We start from the raw sequence: 22,900 nt of genomic DNA on the forward strand, positions 1-22,900 counted from the left end.
ACTTTGAACTCCTAGGCTCAAACGATCCTCGCATCTCAGTCTCCTGAGTAGCTGAGACCACACGTGCACACCACTATACCCAGCTAATTTTTTTTAGATATGGGGTCTCACTACTTTGCCCAGGCTGGATTGAAACTCCTAGCCTCAGGCAACCCTCCCACCCAATAATGTTTTTAAGTAAGGACAATTAAGTATACAGAAGTACCAAGGAAATTGATGTTATTTAATAACAGTTAAGACAATATTAACAGCAAATTTGTGATACAGTGAAATATGCATTTCTTTATTACATATTAAATAACAAGAACTGGTAGCAGCTTTAATGACCATCATAATTGTGTGATAGTAATTGTAATGATAAGTACTTCTAGAATAAATGATATTTCAAGGTAACTGCAATAACTATCAAGTTATTACTTTACATATTTTTTAAATACCTGTGATTTATACTGTGACAAAAATCATAGGTACTGCTGTTACTGCAGTGGTTCATTGCCTACATTTGTGATTTAATAAGATGCAAAATTTTAGTTAAAAAATAGTAAAAATAACTATGTGTCATTTTTTTTCATTCATGTTCATGTGTTTCCTTCCTTTTATCCATGCACCCTCTGCTAAGCCTCTGTGGGACCCCCAGGTTAAGAACTCCTGACCTAAGCCCTAAATCACCTGCTGATAATTTTGCATCAGTCAGTTATATTTTTAGGGATTTAAAATTGTGGGGTTTTTTTTTGTAAATATCACTCCTTTTGCTTTTAATGCTAGAATTCTTTGAAGAATAGTCCATCATTGGTGCTGTTTGGTTACTCTGAAATGTAGTTCCATGAGAATAAATAAGCCCCATTTTGCAGGTGAGGTTACTGATAAAGAGTTTATTTGCCCAGAGTCAAATGGCTAAAAAGTGGCAAAAATGGAATTGGAATCCAGACCTGAGTCACTCCACAGGCCATATGCTGGATTCAGATTCTGTTCTACAATTTACTAGTTGGTTCACCTGCATCATTCCTCCTTCCTAGAATAACTGCCTTTGCAATGCTGTAGTCGAAAGTTGACCCTTGTTTCCTCATTTCTGTTTTCTTTGATTTTCTTCAGCCATACTGATCTCTTTTGTGACTGTGCTATAGGCTGTTCCTGGTGGCTCCCAGGTTGACAGAAAACTCCATGACTATCCCTGTCAATAAGATCAGAGTGAGAAATCACTTCCCTTAACTCAACACCAGACTTGCATTCACAGTCTGAGATAAAATGTGTTTTGTAGAAACAACATTTCTCTGTTGACTCATCTTGAGCTTAGTCTCTACAAAAATTTCCAAGCTGTTTTCACACATGCTGCTGCAAAGTGAAACTTCTTCATCTTGTAGTTGAGCAAATAGTAGGCTGGACCGGGGGAGATCGCCCATTGGAAGAATTCTCATTTTTAGATTTATCTGAGGACATAACTTAGGAAAAGGAAGACAACCCAGAGAATGTTATGTTTATGGTTATAAAACATTAGGAGAACAACAGTTATTTTTTCTACTCTCTACTTACTAAAATAATAGGTTTAGCTTTTGTGTATTTATTTTTATTTATTAATCAAACAGTAATTCATTCAACAGTCATTCATTCTAATAGTCATTCCCTTAGACATTTTTTCAAACCACCCACCCAGTCACCTATCATCCATCCATCCATCCCTCCATCCCATCCATCCGTCCATCCATTGACCCACCAATTCAATGTTTAGCAAGTGCTCTATGTGCAGTATACTGTATCCAAGTAGAATACAGCTGAGAAGCAGACATTCCTGATTTCTGCCCTCATTTCAGTTTGCATTCTCAATAGAAAACAAGTAATCATAAATGAATACTAAAATTTCAAGATTTGATATAAGCTATGAAGGATACAAACAAATGGGAAGAAAAGGAAGGAGGGATACCTTCATGAGATGGGATTGACAAGTCTACTAAGAGGTGACATCTGTCCTAACCTGGGCTCCACATGCTGGTGTTTGGATCCAAGGATGAAAAACAGGTGGCCTCTGTTTTTAAAGAGCTTCTGGACCAGCGGCAGATAATGCACTACAGAAAGGGCCTATAGTAGAAGATTGTGAAGGAAAACATACAGCTATAGCTGAGTTCTGTTTTTTGTGTCAAAATAAGGATCTTGGCAGGAATTTTGCTTGTTGTTCATTATTCATATGGAATATAGAACATGCATGGTATTGATGTTACTCATTATGTAATCTCCCTTCAGTCATATTGTGATGTACAACAGAACATTTGGTGGGGAAACCTTAATGCTAACAGCCAGGTTTAATGATGCATTCAGAGTTCAGGAGGTTTGATAATATAAAAGTTGTCAGAATCAAATGGAGTCACAAACAAAACCCTGACAAACAGAGCTGCAAAAGGCCATGAAGGGATGGTTCTCATGCACAAAAACTATCATAAAAGACTCTGCAAAAAGCCACCCTGCACCAAGGCCATCACATCTGTACACACACACACACACACACAATACTTCTGTGAGGACATCTGCCCAACAACTGCCTGTCCAACCTCTTTCTAGTGCTGCAATGTTATTGATCCTAGTAACCAAGGATAATTACCTCAAAACAATTAGGTAATTTTCCTCACTTGCCCTTTAAAAACCTTTGTCTTCCTTCACCTGGCTGAATACTCATAGTTTACTGTGGCACATGTATTCCCATGACAAGGCCCATTTCTCAATAAATATCGTTTTCTTTTAGAGAGTCTCTATTCTTTAGGTTGACAGTAACATGCAGTTCTCAGGCTACTTGGGAAACAAAAGAGAACGTTGACTTTAATTTTGCCAGGCGGTGTGGTGGGAAAATTCAGGAGCATATGACGACAGGTCCACTCTTTCTGGAGAGAGACTGCATATATATGTCTTTTTAAAGTCACTTACAGTCCTTGATTTTCTTTCATCTGCTCTCTCCTAATATTAAGATGCACATCACATATGACACTAGTTCTTGGCACGGGTTTTAAATTTGTGGCCTGTTACCTGTATGTTTTATTTGCCCCACCCAGTATTTTTTAACACATTGGAAGTACAAGTACCCCTCATCTTACACAGCAGTGTGGGACTATAAAAATGACCACGCAAGTGGAAACCATGCAATGTCCACTTAGTAATCAATGGGAAGATGTATGATTGTTCTATGACCTTTAACATTTTTCTGTAATCATTACAAACCCTCTAAAAGTTATCAGAATATAAAGAAATAGAAAAATATAATGAAAGAAGTAGAAAATGAAGTAATACTAATTTAGTACACTGTAATTTAAAACATTAGAAACACTAAGAATTGAAGTGCTTTATTTCTTTGAAAAACACTTATTGAGAGTCTCTTGAACAATTCTTGCTTTGTTTTTCTTATCCTACAACTAACAGCACAGATGAGGCATCTTTTCTGTGCTTTGGCTGATTGTCATAATCCTGCCTAAAGTGTGGATCTCCTTCCAATATTTAATCCTTTGTGTTTTCAGTGTCATGAAATAGGACGTTTTTTAAAATGTGACTTTTTTGGTGTCACTTCCTCTGGTACATCTTTTTCTTCTGCATCATAAATTATTTGCTAATTTATGTTAATAAGTTTGTCTTTATTAAATTCCTTGGGTTACATAACTGGAATCTCCTGAACATCAGGGCAATCGACATTCCCAAGTCAGTTATTTCTTCTATAATTTTATTTACATTTGATTCAAAGTGCATTTCTGGGGTTGTCACATTTGGGTTTTTGTTTTTGGTCACTTGTGTTTCATATTTCTTGGCCAGTTCCCTCTTTCGATTATCCATTTTGGTGAAATATGTGGGTTCATCACTGGAAGATCAATGGGATACAAAACTACACACTTTGCTGGCTGCCTCTGACTGAATACCAGATGTGCACTGATCAGTCACTGACAGACTTTGGAAGAAGTGATGTGACTGGTCTCTGGTCATCATGCACATGTATGATCTGCATGGTAATTTGTGAATCGAAGAGCTAGTAGTGGAGCTTGTATTTTACGCAATGACCCAGAGTTAATGTGACATGGTAACTGAAATTTGAACCATGTTGTTGGGGAATCGGTGTTGTTTAAACTGGAGTAACTGAAATATGTGCATATTGGAACCATGAGAAGGACCGCCTATAGTTGCCAAAAGTTAAATAGAAGAGAATTACACATAGCAATTCAAATTTCTAGTTTCTTCAGGAACAAAAAAATCTCTAGGTGGTGGCCACCCACCTTGGGGCATGTGTTTTCCAGTTGTCCCAGTTCCACCACTCCTTGTTACCATAAATTTGTGGCCTCTCCTGATGAACTGTACAATGTAATAGCTACTAGCTACAAGTGATTACTAGCTACAGGGGGGTATTTAAAATGTAAAGTTTAAATTTAATTTTTAAATGTAAAATTAAAATTAAAACAAAATGCAATTAAAATTCAAGTCGTCGATTACATCAGCCATATTTCAAGTGCTCAGTAGCCACATATGGCTAGTGGCTACTATATTGAACAGTATAGGATATAGAAAGTTCCACTAGACAGCACTGCTCTATAGGCAGTGATCTATATTAGCTAAATTATTATGGATCGGGGAATATCAATAACATTGAAAATCCAAAATACTATCCCTTTCAATCTGAATTATTCTTTTGTTTTTTTTTTTTATTTATAAACTAAATGGAACCAGAAGAGATTCTGAGTTAAGAGTACCTTTTCAGGGAGAACCCCTGTGGTTTTTTTTCCTTATAGAAACATTAAAGGTGCTGGAATCTGAACTCTATGGCGTAGTATTCGAGGTTGCAGTCTCGCAGAGGAGCATTTAATCAGTAAGAAACTTGTGACACTTATTTTAGCTGTGGTTATTTAAGCAGTTTCTATTTTCTTTTAAGTGATGATGGTAAAGACAGTGACAATGGTGATGTTGGTAATGAGAGATTATGGGGCCGATGTCTGATTCCCCATGACAGAAGACTGTTGGTTGTCAAAGACATGTTTTTAATATCTAAGAATATAAAGAAAATGAGAGTGAATTTTAGGATTCTTCGGGAGGAATAACAATATACAAACGTGAAACTGTTGCAGAATTGCCAGAACATCCGTTTTGTTTCCATAGTTTTCTTTTTCCTTAGGCATACTTAAATGTTTTTTTTTGTTATATACAAAATGAAATTCAAATATATAGAAATCTTGTAAGTTCATATTTTTATAGATCCTTGTGGATTATTGGGTTTACTAATTTTTTTTTGTCTGTGTGTGTGTGTGTGTGTGTGTGTGTGTGTGTGTAACAGTCTTACTCTGTCACCCAGGCTAGAGTGCAGTGGTGTTATCTTGGCTCACTGCAAGCTCTGCTTCCTGGGTTCAAGAAATTCTCCTGTCTCAGCTTTCCGAGTAGCTGTGATTACAGGTGTGTGCCACCATGCCTAGCTGATTTTTGTATTTTTAGTAGAGACAGGATTTCATCATGTTGGCTAGACTGCTCTCAAACTCCTGACCTCAAGTGACCCACCCACCTTGGCCTCCCAAAGTGCTGGGATTACAGGCGTGAGCCACAACACCTGGCCAGATCTACTAATTTAAACATTAGGTAAACCATATAGTGTTCTGTGCTGTCTAAACATAGCTTGAAAAAATGACATTAGAGTGAAAAAAAGTTGCAAATTCTAAATGCGTTTAAATATTTAAAATATTTTTCCAGTGTTTGTTTTCACATTTTGAGATTATTTTTATTGTTAGCAACCATATTTTGAAAAAGTCGTAAGTTAGAACTGGAGAGGAAGACTAAATAATTATAAGATGATTAATTCCTAGACTCTGCTACCAGTAATGCTTAGATTATGAGGGGGAAATAAAAAACAGAGATCAAATGAGAAAATGGAGATGGGTGGGTGAGTGGAATGTAGAAAAATAGAGACATTTTAAACATGAGATGAATGAAGATCTGGGTTCTAAATGATAACACTGGTGCTAGTGAGACACTGTTTAAATCACATAACCGCATTACCATTGCTGGATTGAGGGAAGCTTTGAAGGAATTCATTTCCATTGACTATTTTTTTTTTTTTCTAAACCAACCATTCGTTCAGCTTTTATTTGTTGGTGTGAAATATACTATTATTTTGAAAAAACACTTTTAACATCCCAATGAAGTAGGTACAAATATTAACCCCAATTTAGGAAGAGGACAGTAGGCTAGGAGATTTGAAGAAGAAAGAGCAGAAAAGAGTTTTTTGTTTGAAACCCTGGATTTGTGAATGTATTTCTTTTACTGTTTTTAAAACGCCCCAGCCTCCCCTGTCATTGGCAGTTGATCTTATTAGGAGACAAGTGTAAGCAGATGGAAAGAACTTTTTTTTTTCCCCCCTTTACAGGTCTTGGAGGTTTAGTGATAAATGCTGAGTTATATTTGCATACAAATCACTATCTTGAAAAAGTTTGCTTTCTTGACACTCTGGCAGTACAGCTCATTGCTGAGTAGTAGTTGTTGTTGTTTTTAACGAATTGCTGCTTTGTTTTTAGAGGCTGCCTGATTAACTTACTCTATTCTGGAAGCTGCCACAGTGACATTAAAATGTCTTTTGCTTCCTGTTTTGGAAACATTTGGAAATCACTTGCTGCTGAAAGTTTTCACTCTCTCTCTCTCTTTTTTTTTTTTTTTTCTGGTAGAATTTTCTGCATTTTTATTGTTGTAAATGATTTAGCCTATTCTTTAATTTTGAATGGATCACACAATCATCTTTATGTGTCCAGCTGTCTTTTGTTGGAAGAGACATGTCTTAAATTGTTCACTGCTGAATCAGATTAAAATGACTTCGGTGTTATGCCATTAAAAAAAATCTTTTATTTGTCTTTTATGGAGGCTCCATGCTTGTGAATTATAGCACATTGCTCAGACAGAGTGAACTTCTTTCCTTACTCTTCAGTACTGGGTATATTAGATTCAAAGCCAAAGTGAGCAAAAGTCTGAGCCTGTTTCTAATCATTCTCTTGGGGACTAATCTTCAAAGAATTCTTCTGATTTAAATCTAGGATTCTTATCTTAGTTGGGGTCAGGAGAATATTTAAGAATTTTATACCAGAGGAAAACAATGTGTGTGCGTGCACATATGCACCATTTTGCAAACAATTTCAGGAGATTCATAGAAGCCCTGGAGGCTATCTGTAGACCCAGGTTAGGAAACTCTGCTTTAGTTATTTCTGGAGAATTCTATAAATTCAAGAAAGAAAAGTTTCCAAATGGTGAGCTACGTGACACTGTCCCACCCACCATATCTCAAATTACATCACTCTTTACCTACTACCCAAGCCAGAACCTTGGAATCCTCTTTGATCCTCCTCTTCCTTTTTGCCCCCATTAGTAGTAAGTCTTGTTGCTCCTACCTCAAACATACATCTCAAATTCTCTGCATCTCCACTGCCACCACCATAGGCCAGGCCTGCTTTGAATCTTTTACCTAGTCTGCAATAAAGATATTCCCAGTGGCCTTCAGCTTTGCAAAGAGAACCCAGAATCTGTCATACATCATCACTCTCCACTGTCCGAAATGCTTCGGTGGCTTCCCCATGCATGGTGAATAAGTCCAGACTGCTGACCAAGGCTATCAAGGGCCTGCACTCTTTCCTGAAGATCCAGTTAGACCAAGTGAACTGGGCCTAGTTCACAGCCAGCTTAGCTGGTTTGGCTTGTTATGATCTTGCCCTTGCATTCTTGCACCTTTTCTTTCTCATCTCACCCCTTATATTTTCACGGTAGTTACTATGTCAGTTGCCTTTGTCTGTTCACCCTCTAGATTTCACATCTTGGGAAGGGAGAGGATGACTGTACCTGGTTGTGCTGTATCCTCAGTGTCTTATGTAATACTTGCCAGGTAGTCAGCTCTTAATTCACAAATATTTACTGAATGAATATACAAAAAAATACAGAGTTCTTGAAAGTGTTTTTGGCCTTATCCTTTTCTCTAATATTCAACTTTGTGATCTTTCACTAATTCATTCAGAAGTTCATTCACTGAACACATGATGAATACCTCTCACTACGAAATCCTCACATCATTTATTTTAGATTGCTAGCTCCTGGAGGACTGATTTTGAGAGAGAAAGACGTTGATTCATATTCTGTGAGAATGCCAAATTAGTGTTAAGTATGACTTTCTTTCATTTATTTGAAATAAAGGATGTTTCTATTAACATTAGTATATGTCATAAAAGAGGGTTCCTCATTGTTATTAAAAAGCATAGAACACTGTTATCTTTGAACTTTTCCAAGCTTCACTGAGTTAATAGTTCTCAAGTTTTCCATTTAAAAGACATGCACTACTTTTGATGTGTGAAGGAAAGGCCAGTTTGTATTTATTTTTCTATCCCTTTAGCTGGGTATGTTATATTTGTATTAGGAATTCATAATTTTTTTTTTACTGTTAAGTATATTTTTCTTAATGGTTTACATTTAAGTAAGTTGAGTCTGGACTGGTTCACTGGTCTTTTAAGAACCCACAGTTTGGGGAGCATTTTGAAGAAATGATTCATTAGAAAGAATTCTTTCCCAGATTAAACAATGAATAAGCCTACATGACATTTATTCTTTCACCAAATATTTATTAAAGGCCAATTCTATGTTAAGGTCTGTGTGTAGCACCAGGAATCCTAGTTGAGCCTATCTATAAAGGAGTATTTCCTCTCTTCTAAGGAGGCTTCATCTGCTAAATACCACCCCTACCTTTAATCTCCTCTCTCCCTTTCTCTCATTTCCTACTTCTTTCCTTTCATATTTATAGTTTGGCTACTTTTTGCCTTCAGATGGCATCTGAACTGTGCTGTCTGGTTGCTCCATTGGCTTGGCCAGCTATATGGAAGATCTGAGGGAAACTGGAATTTTTAGTGTCTCTTGAGTGGCATAAGCAAACCTAAATTTGGAATCCATGCTTTCAAAACCTGATAGAGCTTGCACTGGAAGAATCCTATCTATGTGGGAGTTTGGGCCCCAGGTTTCACTCTAGCCACGCTATGGAGGTGTGTGCTCAGGGCACTCCCCTCATTCACATACTGGTGAAATGAAACTGTGTATATGGTGAAGGTGCTATTAAATTATTTATGTTGCATGTGGTTTTCTAGATCTGCAATGAATTGCAGATTTTTAGTATTACTTTCTAATCTCTGCTTCACTAAAAAGCTTTTTACAGACTTTTTGAAATGATTCTCATAGCAAAGTGTACCTGAAGTTTAAAATAATCTCTCATTGGAGTTATCTTTAAATATTTCTTTAGCTGCTGAGTGCACTTTATTTCTTCTATTGCCATACACCTTCAACTCTTAACTCCTAAGAGCATTTTTACAACATGCTCATTTTCATATTGGTGTGTTCCCATTCTCATGTTTACACATTATGGACAGACTCTTTCGAGTGACAGTTAATTTTCCTTTTCAGTACTCTCCTAACCAGAATTATCTAAATTCTAGACACTTCTGTATATCTCTAGGACAATAACAATAATAATAGATTTTCATAATGGCTACTGAGAGACATTGCAAGTCCCAGAAATGACTTCTGTATCGTTAAGAAAGGGGGAGAAAGTATTCTTGAAAAAACATTTTTATTGCTGCCTAATTGAAGAATGGCAGGTACTTGGTATACACGCTAATATTATTTTCCTCCCTGGTGGCAGCCAAAACTAATAAATTCCTCAGTTCTTTCCTCCTGCTCCTTATCAGAGCTTCAGAATCCTCTTCAACATGCTGCTGTAAATAGCTACTACAAGTTGGTTGGGGTTAGCAAAAGAGGTAAAACCTATTTAAGGACAAACTCGCCCTGGTCACTGTGACCACGATGCTCAGAGGCCCCTGCTGACCTATAATTCGGGGTCTCACTGCCAGAGCAGCTACCATTGCAAAGCATTGCTGCCTTTCTTGGTGAAGGAAATAAAGCCGTCGGTCACATACTAGCAGTTAAGGGCTTTAGCCCAGAAGTGCCATATATCATTTTTGCTTATAACTCTTTGACCTGTATTCCTTGAGCTTCACCCAACTGCAGGGGTCCAGAAGGCCTACCATATGCCCAGACATGGCAGTAACCTGAACTGTTTGGCAAACAGCACTAATGACTGCCATATCCCATTTGATGTATTTTAATGCTCAACTTCTCAGCATATTTCATTTCACAGAATGCTCTCTTTCTTTGCCCATGTGATTAATAGGACGTGTACTCAAATTTTTGCTTGAAAAACAGAAAAATTATTCAGGCCTCTCTGTGTTTTGGGAAATGATGCTCAAGGTTTCCAAAGAACATCCTCTGAAACATGTGTCCTATGTAGTGTTCTACAATATTAATAACAATAATCATTATTTTGTAGATAAGCAAATTTGAGCAGTGCTGCATACTATTTCTTATTTTTGAGAAGCCAGAATGCATATTAGTACAGTAAATATGCTGATGAATACTGCAGTAAAGAGAGCTATTTTACTTCATTTCATCCAGTGTTTCTCAATCTTCTTTGACCACACAATTTTTTTTCTGTATAATGTCTAACAGCATCCCATGGAAGCAGTGCTCTGCTATCCCACTCTATTAAACACTGCAGTAGGTATTATACATGGAGGCTTTTATAACCTTGAGAGGCATTGAAACAGCATGGACATTATAACAGTTTGTAGCACATGCCCCTGGCTGGGATTTTCACTTAATAGCTACGTGACCTTGGTCATGCAGTTAAACTTTTTTGGCCTCAACTTCTGAATCTGGACGTTGGAAGGTGATATTATCTAACTCAAAGGGTTATTGATTATCACTAGACCATACTAGGCAGCAAACAAATGTTATATATTGTTTCTTTCCTTTAATGATATCATTTACTTCTTTCCCACATACTTAGTTTATATGAGCATATTTTTTTCCAGATATGATGCTCTTACCTCAATCAGTATAGGATTACTTTGCATTGAAAAGTTCACAGAAAAATATGTGAAATTCAACCAAAGAATCTGTACCAGAATGCTATTGGGCTGCGGGCTCCCCTTTCAATTTACTTTCTTTGAAAGGCAACTGTTTGCTTCTCTCTATGAAAATGATTCTTACGCTACCTGACTTCAAACTATACTACAAGACTACAGTAACCAAAACAGCATGGTACTGGTACCAAAACAGAGATATAGATCAATGGAACAGAACAGAGCCCTCAGAAATAACACCGCATATCTACAACTATCTGATCTTTGACAAACCTGAGAAAAACAAGCAATGGGGAAAGGATTCCCTATTTAATAAATGGTGCTGGGAAAACTGGCTAGCCATATGTAGAAAGCTGAAACTGGATCCCTTCCTTACACTTTATACAAAAATTAATTCAAGATGGATTAAAGACTTAAACGTTAGACCTAAAACCATAAAAACCCTAGAAGAAAATCTAGGCATTACCATTCAGGACATAGGCATGGGCAAGGACTTCATGTCTAAAACACCAAAAGCAATGGCAACAAAAGCCAAAATTGACAAAAGGGATCTAATTAAACTAAAGAGCTTCTGCACAGCAAAAGAAACTACCATCAGAGTGAACAGGCAACCTACAAAATGGGAGAAAATTTTTGCAACCTACTCATCTGACAAAGGGCTAATATCCAGAATCTACAATGAACTCCAACAAATTTACAAGAAAAAAACAACCCCATCAAAAAGTGGGCGAAGGACATGAACAGACACTTCTCAAAAGAAGACATTTATGCAGCCAAAAAACACATGAAAAAATGCTCACCATCACTGGCCATCAGAGAAATGCAAATCAAAACCACAATGAGATAACCATCTCACACCAGTTAGAATGGCAATCATTAAAAAGTCAGGAAACAACAGGTGCTGGAGAGGATGTGGAGAAATAGGAACACTTTTACCCTGTTGGTGGGACTGTAAACTAGTTCAACCCTTGTGGAAGTCAGTGTGGCGATTCCTCAGGGATCTAGAACTAGAAATACCATTTGACCCAGCCATCCCATTACTGGGTATATACCGAAAGGACTATAAATCATGCTACTATAAAGACACATGCACACGTATGTTTATTGCGGCACTATTCACAATAGCAAAGACTTGGAACCAACCCAAATGTCCAACAATGATAGACTGGATTAAGAAAATGTGGCACATATACACCATGGAATACTATGCAGCCATAAAAAATGATGAGTTCATGTCCTTTGTAGGGACATGGATGAAATTGGAAATCATCATTCTCAGTAAACTATCGCAAGAACAAAAAACCAAACACCGCATATTCTCACTCATAGGTGGGAATTGAACAATGAGAACATGTGGACACAGGAAGGGGAACATCACACTCTGGGGACTGTTGTGGGGTGGGGGGGAGGGGGGAGGGATAGCTTTAGGAGTTATACCTAATGCTAAATGACAAGTTAATGGGTGCAGCACACCAGCATGGCACATGTATACATATGTATAACAAACCTGCACACTGTGCACATGTACCCTAAAACTTAAAGTATTGTAATAATAAAATTAAAAAAAAAAAGAAATAAAAAAGAAAATGATTCTTACTTTTGAGCATCCAGATCAGTACCGGAGTTTTGACGGCAGCTCAGGGCATGCTGCCTAGACAAGGATACCTGGGTTCTCTTCTCCAGATGACTAAGGTCTCATCATATCTCTGACCCAAAGCATATCCCAGGGCAAAACATGAGATAGTAGATATTTGTGAGATGCCTGCCTTGAGAACCAGCTCTGAGCAGAATATTATCATTATCTTAATCAAACTGCTCTAGAATTGATCATATTCTGGAAATCACATTTGCTTGAAATTACATCTATGTCATTTATGGTTATGGTTGATAAATATCCCATGAACCCTTTATTGAGTTACTGAAATGAGTTTGTTAATCCCCATTGAAAAAAGGTGTGGCCCAAACTAGCAAGATGCTTCTTCAGAATTGTATTTATTAATATTTAAGGGTGATATTTCTGCCTTTCTGATATGAAAATCTGTCAAAGTGCTTACATTGTGAATAGATTACTTTTTGAGATGCCGCCTACTTTGACTCAAAGCTCTGTAACTGTGCTATTTCAATCAAATAAATTGAATGTTTTCTTGAAAAGTAGCTGACAGTCCATCCTGCTATTGTTTTGTGAAGTGACATTAAGAATTATTTTAAACATTTGCAAGGCCTAGGAGTGTTTGTTAGAGCAAATAATGAATTATACAAGGTCTGCAGAGGTCTGCATTGCAAGCTGGAATGTTCCTTGCTTATCACTAAACTACATACAGATCTGCAGTCGAGATGAATACAGACTCTTCTTTTTTATTAGTTCAGAAGAATGATTAATTCTGTGTTGTATTATTTGATACTGCCTTACTTCATATTAATATATACACAGGCTAATCAGCCTAATCAAAATCAGTGATATTTTGATGATTTGCTTTATTTTGGTGACTTCTATATTCTGAATCCCTAGAATAGATCAGATATAGAAAACTAAATGGGGGCGAGTCTGAACAACTCTGATCATAATATTCTGCTGTCATCTTTAATTAATCATCTGAATCAGTACATTTCCATTTATCTGTCAGTGCTCCATATTTAAATATTTCGTATTTGTCATGGAAATCCTCCTAAAAATATTTTTAATCAATTATTATCCTTGATGAGCAAATTTTGAACTTATCAAATTTATTTTGAATAAAAATGTGGCAACATAATGGAAATTTTATGTAGTTGGGAAGATTCTCACTTTTGCAGCATCCCCCTTTGTTCCGACTCCACCAGTCCTTTGCAGTTGGTTTTGTGGTTCATGAGGCAGTATGGGAGGCCACAGAAATGGCACATGCATCTCATGTCGTGTGCCCATTCTCACTGGTGTTGACTGCTCAGAGGTTATATTGGCAAGTATTTGGGGACACTTTGGTTAAAGGAGAGAATTCTGTGGTCGATTATTGATGTCTGCCATAAGTTTACCATTGGAAAATAGTGGCAGATGTGCAATGTTTTGCCATCTCAGTGTAACAGAAAGAGCTTTGGTTGGGGAAACTCACCAATTGAGTTCCAGTCCCAATTGTGCTTCTAACTGTGTGACTTTGAACAAGTCAAGTAACCTTTCTAGCCCTATTTTTAAAATCTGACAATGAAGGTATCGGAGTAGTTGATGTTTAAGATCCATCTCGGCTGGGCACGGTGGCTCATGCCTGTAACCCCAGCACTTTGGGAGGTGAAGGCAGGTGGATCACCTAAGGTCGGGAGTTTACGACCAGCCTGAACAACGTGGAGAAACCCCGTCTCTACTAAAAATACAAAATTAGCTGGGCTTGGTGGTGCATGCCTGTAATCCCAGCTATTTGGGAGGCTGAGGCAGGAGAATCACTAGAACCCAGGAAGCAGAGGTTGCATTGAGCTGAGATTGTGCCATCGCACTCCAGCCTGGGCAACAAGAGCGAAACTCCATCTCAAAAAAAAAAAAAAAAAAAAAGGAGCATCTCAACTCTAAAATGCCATCCTGTATTTACTCACTAGGACAGCCAAGATACCTTGGGCCCCTGTTAATTTTTAAACATCCCTGGAACTTCCTAGTGTCCATACTCCTTTTGACTGTCATCTTTCCTCTCCTCCTGTTAGAAGACAGAATATCTCCACCTTGAATCTGGGTTGGCTTGTGATTTTCTTTGACCGATAGAATATGGGACAATGTAAGCCTTAAGCAACTTCAGAGATTCTACATCTATTGGGATGGAAAAGCATGTAGGGTGAAGGGCCTAGTGGACCCAGCTGAGTCCAGACTCCAGCCTACCTTCCATCTGAAAGCAGTTGCATGAGTGAGTCCAGGTGAGACCCTCAGCAAAAACCATCCACAGACTTATGGTAGTAAAACCTATCAATGTTGGTTTGTCGTTGTTGTTGTTGTTGTTGTTGTTGTTGTTTTGAGACAGAGTTTTGCTCTTGTCGCCCGGGCTGGAGTACAATGGCATGACCTTGGCTCACTGCAACCTCCATCTCTCGGGTTCAAGGGATTCTCCTGTCTCTGCCTCCTGAGTAGCTAGGATTACAGATGCCCGCCAACATGCCCAGCTATTTTTTTTGTATTTTTAGTAGAGATGGGGTTTCACCATGTTGGCCAGGCTGGTCTTGAACTCCTGGCCTCAGGTGATCCGCCCGTTTTGGCCTCCCAAAGTGCTGGGATTACAGGTGTGAGCCACTGCGCCCGGCCGATCAATGTTGTTTTAAGGCTCTATGATTTGGGGTAGTTTATTATGCAGCAGTAGATAAGTGATATAGAAACTGGAAGTCAGTGGCTCTCCTGAGTCTAGAAGGTCTGAGATGATCTCTGACAGTTATTGCTGACTATCAGCTGAGGTGCCTTAGTTCTTCATGTTGCCACTTAACAGGCTAACTGGGATTTTTTATAGCATGTTGGTCTCAGGCTTCCAAGAGAGCAATAATCAGAGGTTTCAAGGTCACTTAAGGCCTAACCTTGGAAAGTCACACAGCAGCACTGCTATAGATTGGATATTTGACCCTCCAAACCTCATGTTGAAATTTGATCCCTGATGTTGGCGGTAGGGTCTAATGGGAAGTGTTTGGGGGCAGATCTTTCATGAATCACTTGATGTCATCTTTGTGGTAACCAGTGAGCTCCTACTGCTCTATTACTTCCCAGAAGAGCTGGTTGTTGAAAATGGTCTGGCACCTCCCTCCCGTCTCTCTTGCCTCGTTTCTCACCATATGATCTCTGCAAACTGTTTTCCCTTCCACTTCTGCCGTGAATGGAAGCATCTTGAGGCCTCTACCAAATTCAGAAGCCAGCATCGTGCTTCTTGGACAGCCTTCAGAACTGTGAGCCAGATAAACCTCTTTTCTTTATAAACAACCCAGCTTCAGGTGTTCTTTTATAATGACACAAACACAAAGTAAGACAAGCACTCAAGGGGAGGGGAAATAGACTGCAACTCTTGATGGAAAGAGGGGGAAAGCCACAGAGCAAAACAGCATGTAGGATAGGAGGGATTCTTGTGGTCATATTTGCAAATAGCAAACCACACCAGCTCTAGGCACCTGACTAATGCAAATATTTCTTTCTCTCATTGTGTGTATTCTGAGGTGGCAGTGTGTCAGCAAGAGTTCAGCATAGGGCTTGGCATGTGGTCACACCACTTTAATGCAGCAAAAACACCTAAAGTGTTTTTGTTCAAAAAGATAGAGATAGTCAGTTCTGGGCTGGTGGTGAGCATGAAGAGGAGGAGAGGAAGAGGGAAAACAAAAAGGATTGCCAAGTTTCTGGTAGTCTCTTGTGATATGAATCATGTGCTGTGAGAAGGTCCGTAATTCTCAGTAATTAGACTGTCCAACAAGCAATGGATTCAGTGTGTCTGACCTGACCCAATGATAGAGGCTGCAGTATCTAAACTTTCTTAGGAGTCTGGCCCATGATGGAGCCCAAGTCACCTTGAAGCAACCCAAAGTCAGGATGAGAAGGGCCAAAATGCCAGCTTTGTATCCCTGTTTACTTCCTCCGGTTCAGGCAAGCTGGTACTCTCATTTTTGATCTTACAATTCTCTGTTAGGATGAAGGCATACTCACTGCCCAGTGCTGAGGCCTCCTTTCATTGTGGGATTGTAGGTCTCATCTGCTTTCTTTTTCCAAGGTTAGGTGTTTCTTAAGCCTTCAGCATGTTTGCATCACAGCCTTCTATTTAATGAAAACAGTGGTTCCTTCTATGAACAGAGTGACTAGGGAATGCAGGGCACAGTTTTAGTAAGAGGCTAGGCAAAAATGGAGTCATGAAAGCTCTAACAAGCATGACATCACAGCACTGTCATTAATAACATGAACTTTAGAATCAGACAGACGGGTTGAATTCTAGTTTTAATCTCATTTTGAGTGTGCTGGTGTGGCAAGTTTCTAATTTTCTATAAGAAATTATTGCTTATAATTTGTCTTCAACATGGGAATTATGATAGTATTAATAGTTTATGGGTTTGTTGGAAAGATTGAGTAAGTAAGAGTACGTACAAAAGTGAAATGGTGATTTGAGCCAAAGGAGGAACACTTAACAACTTTCTTTGAAGCTAACTTTAAGTTGCTGGACCATTTTTAAGGACAGGTTTTGGTCTAGGTTTGGAGAAATAGTTCTACTTTAAAAGGTGAAATGTAAAATGAGATGGAAAAGTTTATCTAACACCCTGAGGCAGAGTTAGATCCGACCTCCCCTATGCTCCCACAGCTTTCTATACTGATTTCTACCAATAGCATTCATCTCTCTGTGTTGTAATGATCTGTTTACACTGCATGACAGTTGGGGACATTAGAATGTGAACTCTTCAAGGTCAGCTACTCTGTCCTGGTCATCTTAGCATCCTAAGTTGCAGCATAGACCCTGGACTGAAAGGAAACTGCAGTGTTGGGATGGATGAGTGAGTAGGTTGCCAGCCCAATCCACTGGTTAAATCACTCCCCAATTTTTAAAGTCCAGTTTAAATCTCATCTGCTCTAAGAAGTCGCCTTTGGTTTTCATCTACTGTGAGAAATCTCCTTGTCAACTATACAACCTAAATTATAACTATTGACCTTCGCTTCCTTTAAAAAATATCATTACTAAAAAAACTCTCTACTCTAGATTATAGGGAGAAGTGGTAACCAGTTCCACAAGTTTTCACACATGATATGTACTGGATAAAACATTTATTCAATTCAATATAGTAAGTTTAATTATTTGAAGGTTATCCTACATATTGGCTAAGAAATCTTGACAGAGGAGATAATCCCAAGCAAACAGGATCCAGAAGTAAATGTGTCTTTATAGCCTATGTATAATATGGAATTTACCCATTAACAAGGCCTAAGAGGCTCCAAATTAAATTATATTGCATCTGTGATATTATTTTAAAACAATTGGCATATAAAAAGTGGCATTAGAATTACAAAAGCTGTCTGCTGTTCTTCTAATTAATTTGCTTTCCCTGAGTTGTTTTTCTAGGAGCAACATGCAAACAAGCAAAATTGACAAATAATAAAATTTTTTTATGGTGTTGAAAAAAAACACTTTTGGATGTCATTGATATTACTAAATTTGCATTAGATACATAGTTTGTCTGATTTATTCCACCAGTTTTCACAGTAAGCCATTGTTTAAGTGAAATGTCTTCCTTCCCCACCGAGTTGCTGTGTGTGAACATAGCCTAATATAGCACTTATGGACTTCATTGGAAGCTTGCGTGGTTGTCACCCTTGCTGTGGTTTGGTGAAGTCAGGCCTAAGTGAGGGCGTAATTCAAAGCAGGGAGGAGGAATATGGGGAAGGGTCCCTTTTAACACAGAAAAAGCAGCTCCGTGGGAGTGGAGGCTGGCAATCTGCTCAAAGGAAATGAAAGGAAATTCTTCATTTCTAAATGGTTCATTGACCCATGATAATAAAGCGGGCCTGCCAAAGATGGATAATTATCTTTTTAAGTATCAGATGCCCTGTGGGTGAAGGCCTCCCTTCTCCTCTCTTGAAAAATGAACTCTGATTTTAAAAATGCTTCTTTTCCTAGTTTACCATTGACATGAATTTCCTGATTATGAGCAAAAGTAATCAGTTTCTTCTTTCTTTTCCCCTCTCTCTTATGGAAATCAGGCCTGACCAGCTGAGCTCAGTGTGTTTCCCCTTGGGCTCTGAGTTCTACCAATAGTGGAATGGGGTTGATATTCTAGTGAGACTAGCAATTGCAGAATTATGGTTTTATTATGCCCCTTAGCTGCTTAGCTCCAGGCAGGAGCATGCTGTCTTAAAACAACAAGAAAAAAGAAACAGAAAAACGTACAAGAGTTTGTTTCTCTTGTTACTATCTAAAAACTAAACAAATATTTATATATATAGTGTGCATATATACACATGTGTGCATACGTGTGTGTATATACACATGTGTGCATACGTGTGTGTATAGTGACTGAAATGTTATTGATGGTGTAACAGTGAATATTAATTTCCTATCAAGAAGTAATCAAATTTCTATCCTTTTTTCTCTAGATCTTATGTGTTGCTGAGACCAATAATGTAAATACGTTGCCTTGTCTAACTTGTAGAATGCATTAAGAATGCTTTATTTGAATAACCAGACAACCTCTTTCTTTGATGATTTACCTTCAAATGTCTTCTTTTGGATTCTAAAAAAAAAATTAGTCTGAGGAACTCTTGTCATAAATTGCTTAACCACATGGCACCTCTCTTAGTTGTGGATAAAGTTCACTATACATTTTCAGAATGTCTGTACTCTTTTAAAAATAAAATAAGCATCTACTTTTATATGTTCATTGCATAATTTTCTTATTTCTCTAAAGAGATCATTTAAATTAAAAATTTATCCCCATGTTCTACCTAGAGAAACCAAGTGGATATTCCACTTTCTTTTTCAACCTAGTGCCTTTGGCTGCTGAAGCGGACACAGCTTTAGAATAGGGGTCAAGAGATAATGATCTAGAATAGATCTTGCCTCCTCGCATAATTATCTCACCATACACTTGAGTCTGTCTGTACACGAATGTCCCTTTCTTTTGCAAGAAATTCTTCTGCATACCACAGCTTCTCCTTCAAAGTGTAATTATCCATGTGTGGAAGCTCTCTTTCAACTCTCTGGAGTTCAGTGGATGGTAAATATCTGTTTCTTCATTCCTTAGTCTTTGAGAGTTCAGGCCCTGGTCCAAGAGGATTCAATCCTGTGGGTATAAACTGCTTGGTAAGAACACTACCCAAAGCCAGCAGCATGGGCCTTAACAGACCTTGCTACAGATGTCCTCGTGTGCCCGCTGCGGCCAGTGGAGCGCTTCTGTGACCTGCGTCCTGATGAAGTGGCCGATTTGTTTCAGGCGACCCAGAGAGTCGGGACAGTGGTGGAAAAACATTTCCATGGGACCTCTCTCACCTTTTCCATGCAGGTGAGTGTACAGATTACTCAGAAATGATTTTTCTTCCTTTTTAAATCCCGGCATTGGGCTTGCTCCTCCTGACATCTCACCAGGAAGGCAGATGTGATTGTTTGTATTTTATGTAGCAGCCAAAAAAAGACATTTCTAATGCAGGGCAGCCCTACTGTCCATCGGCCCCAAGATGGACCGTGGGATAGCGTCCAAGGTGATGTCTGAGGCTTGTTTACCAAGCAGGTGGGAGTAATGGATAAGTGATTTAATGGACATTCAGACGTTCCAAATTGCTTACTGGAACTGGGAGTGGAGAAATCATTTTCATTCCATGGTAACTAATTTTTGAGCACCGCATGGACTAAGCCCTGCTCTAATTCCAGGGTGGCAGAGATATGTAGCTTAGGTTGGGCCTTACCTTTTGTCTATCTTTAATTCAAGCTGCAGAGATTGATCACAGATTAGTTAGAAGCTAGATGAACTGGTTGGGTGTGGCCCACTGACCAGTAAAGAAATCAGATCCCCAGTCACTGAAGATTTTTAGGCAGAGGTTGAGCCAACAGTTCTCAGGTTGGGAGAAGGATGTCCATGGTGAGTCATCAGTAGGGAATTAAGTAAATCCGTAGTAACATACCATGAGCTCCTTCAGGTCCTCTATGGAAAGGGCTGGGGTATCAATGTATAAAGTCCTCCATGGCTCTGAAATTGGATGACCCTGTAATTGCCCTTTGGAAGGACACACTTTCAAAATGTGAGGACTCTGTACTCAGCCTGTTAGTTAAACTGAATGTTTGCCATTCTTCCTCCCCTCCTCAGCTCTCTACCATAGAGCTTCAAAGAGACCAGATAAAGAAAGCCAGTGTTTTCAGGTTATAAAGGCTCTGACTAAAAGTGCTCATCTTCTTCTCAAACATATTTTTTTCTTTCTTTTTTTGCTGCCATATCTGTGTTAAGAGGAGCTAAACTTCCCCCAAATGCTTTGTGTGTGTATGCTGTATGTCAAACATTTGAGTCCCCTTCAGGCAGGTAGTTCAGCTCAGAGTGGGTTTATCAAGCTTATGTTGCAAACTGTGTTTCTGGAGACACTAAATGAAGGCAGTGAATGAAAACCTCTGTTAATGTTTAGTGAGATACAAGAATAAAAATCACATTTATAGGAAATGGCCATTGCTGGTTATGAAACATGTTTCACTAGAAAGTTAATTCCATAAATGTAAGAGCTGACTTGTGTTAGCACCTAGAGTACTTTCATATATGCAATGTGGTCACACTATTTTTTACTGTAACCTACAGTAAGATATATATTTATTTCAAAATTATGCCTGTCTCCCCTGACACACATATATGAAATATATGCATATGCCTATATTGATAAAGGAAACCAGAGTTTCACAAAACAATGTTTACTCATTCTGTGCAGTCTAATAGTTTTTATTCTATTAAGATCTGATTTCTGGCTGGGTGTGGTGGCTCACACCTGTAATCCCAGCACTTTGGGAGGCTAAGACTGGCAGCTCTCTTGAGCTCAGGAGTTTGAGATCAGCCTGGGCAACATGGCAAAATCCTGTCCCTAAAAAAAATACAAAAATTAGCCAGGCATGATGGTGCATGCCTGTAGTCCCAGTTACTCAGGAGGCTGAGGCAGGAGAATGACTTGAGTCCAGGAGGTCAAGGCTGCAGTGAGCTGCCGTCATGCCACCACACTCTGGCCTGGACAACTGAGTAAGACCCTTTCTCAAAAAAAAAAAAAAACCTGATTTACATTGTTTGTAATGCTGATTGCAACCCATAAGTTGACTTCATGACCCACTAATGGGTTGTGACTCTAAGTTTGAAAATCCCTGATATACACAGTTGTGCTTAATCCTTACGGCGGGAGTTCTCACCCTGTTAGTCAGGCTCATAGAGGTAGACAAACCTGGCTAAAGTTGCAGAGGCGAAATTCTATTTTGGAATTTCTGATTGTGGAGCCATTGCTTGTTTGGCCATCTCAACCAGCTAAGTGTCTGCTTTTGCTTTATATTATGGCTGGTGACTTGGTGAGTTTGCTCATTTACAACTAAGCTTCAGAAACAGGCAAAGGGAACCAGTTTGGGAAAAGGGTCCAGCTACAATGAATACTACCATTTGTCTCCCACAAGGTCAGAATAGCCGGAGAGGACTCTTCCTATATGAAATACCCCATATTCTTGCTTAATGGCTTATGTTTATAGCAGATTTCCTGAGTAGAAGCTTAAAGTAATCAGACATTAATTAAACCACCTCTAAAGATAACCAGAAGGTGTGATACTTCACCTCCCCAAACATTTTCAGCCTTCCTTTAATGCAATTAAAACCATAGCCAAGAGCAAAGAGCATGAAAAGTAGCAAGGAGTGGGCTTGCTGGGTAATTTATATCATTTTTATACATGACTTCGCACTTACTCTCAGGCAGAAATGGAGAACTGTCTAGTCCCACATATTTGAAGCCAATGGTCCCCATGAGAATACTATAAATTAACACACAATGAAATTGCATCTAAATTATTAATGGGTGATATTTCTGAATAAGCAGGAGATGCCATCTATGTATTCTCACCTCTGTTGGTTTTTTCCTACTTCTAGGATGGCCCCGAAGCCGGACAGACTGTGAAGGTGAGTGCTTATTATGTGCATACAAATTAATAAGAGGCGATTATGAGAACTAATAAAAAATCACAAGGAGTCATTTGCAGCACATTGCTGTTTCATTATGTTATCTTCGAGGTCAGAGAGACCCTCAGTATTAGAGCCATAAATCCTGACATTATAAACTCTGCCGAACAATATGTTTCCCATTAGTTTACAAGACATTTACTTTTAGTAGTAAAATTATTATTGTGCGAACGCTAAAACAGAAACTAAATCAAGGAGTCCGGAAACAGAAGTCAAAGTGGTTCATCTGAGAGAGTGTCTAGGAAATAGCATGTGAGCTTCCTGTGGGTTTTTGCAGCCCTGTGTTAAGCCTGGGGTGTCTTTGACACACCTTTGCTTCTTGACATAGTCTG

At 38.7% G+C, this 22,900-nt stretch overlaps 1 protein-coding gene across 22 annotated transcripts in view; it reads left to right on the forward strand.

Annotated features, from left to right (window-relative positions):
- Positions 1-22,900, forward strand: part of FHIT (fragile histidine triad diadenosine triphosphatase) — a 1,508,090-nt gene that overhangs the window by 1,213,930 nt on the left and 271,260 nt on the right. For all 22 annotated transcript variants that reach the window (XM_054479715.2, XM_063661901.1, XM_063661894.1 and 19 more), the window contains 2 exons: positions 19,747-19,892; positions 22,479-22,508. In XM_054479715.2, the coding sequence (XP_054335690.1) occupies positions 19,747-19,892; positions 22,479-22,508 (176 nt within the window). The remainder of the gene's footprint in view (positions 1-19,746; positions 19,893-22,478; positions 22,509-22,900) is intronic.

The sequence above is a fragment of the Pongo pygmaeus genome, chromosome 2, assembly GCF_028885625.2.
Source record: "Pongo pygmaeus isolate AG05252 chromosome 2, NHGRI_mPonPyg2-v2.0_pri, whole genome shotgun sequence".
NCBI classification, from domain to species: Eukaryota; Metazoa; Chordata; class Mammalia; order Primates; family Hominidae; genus Pongo; species Pongo pygmaeus.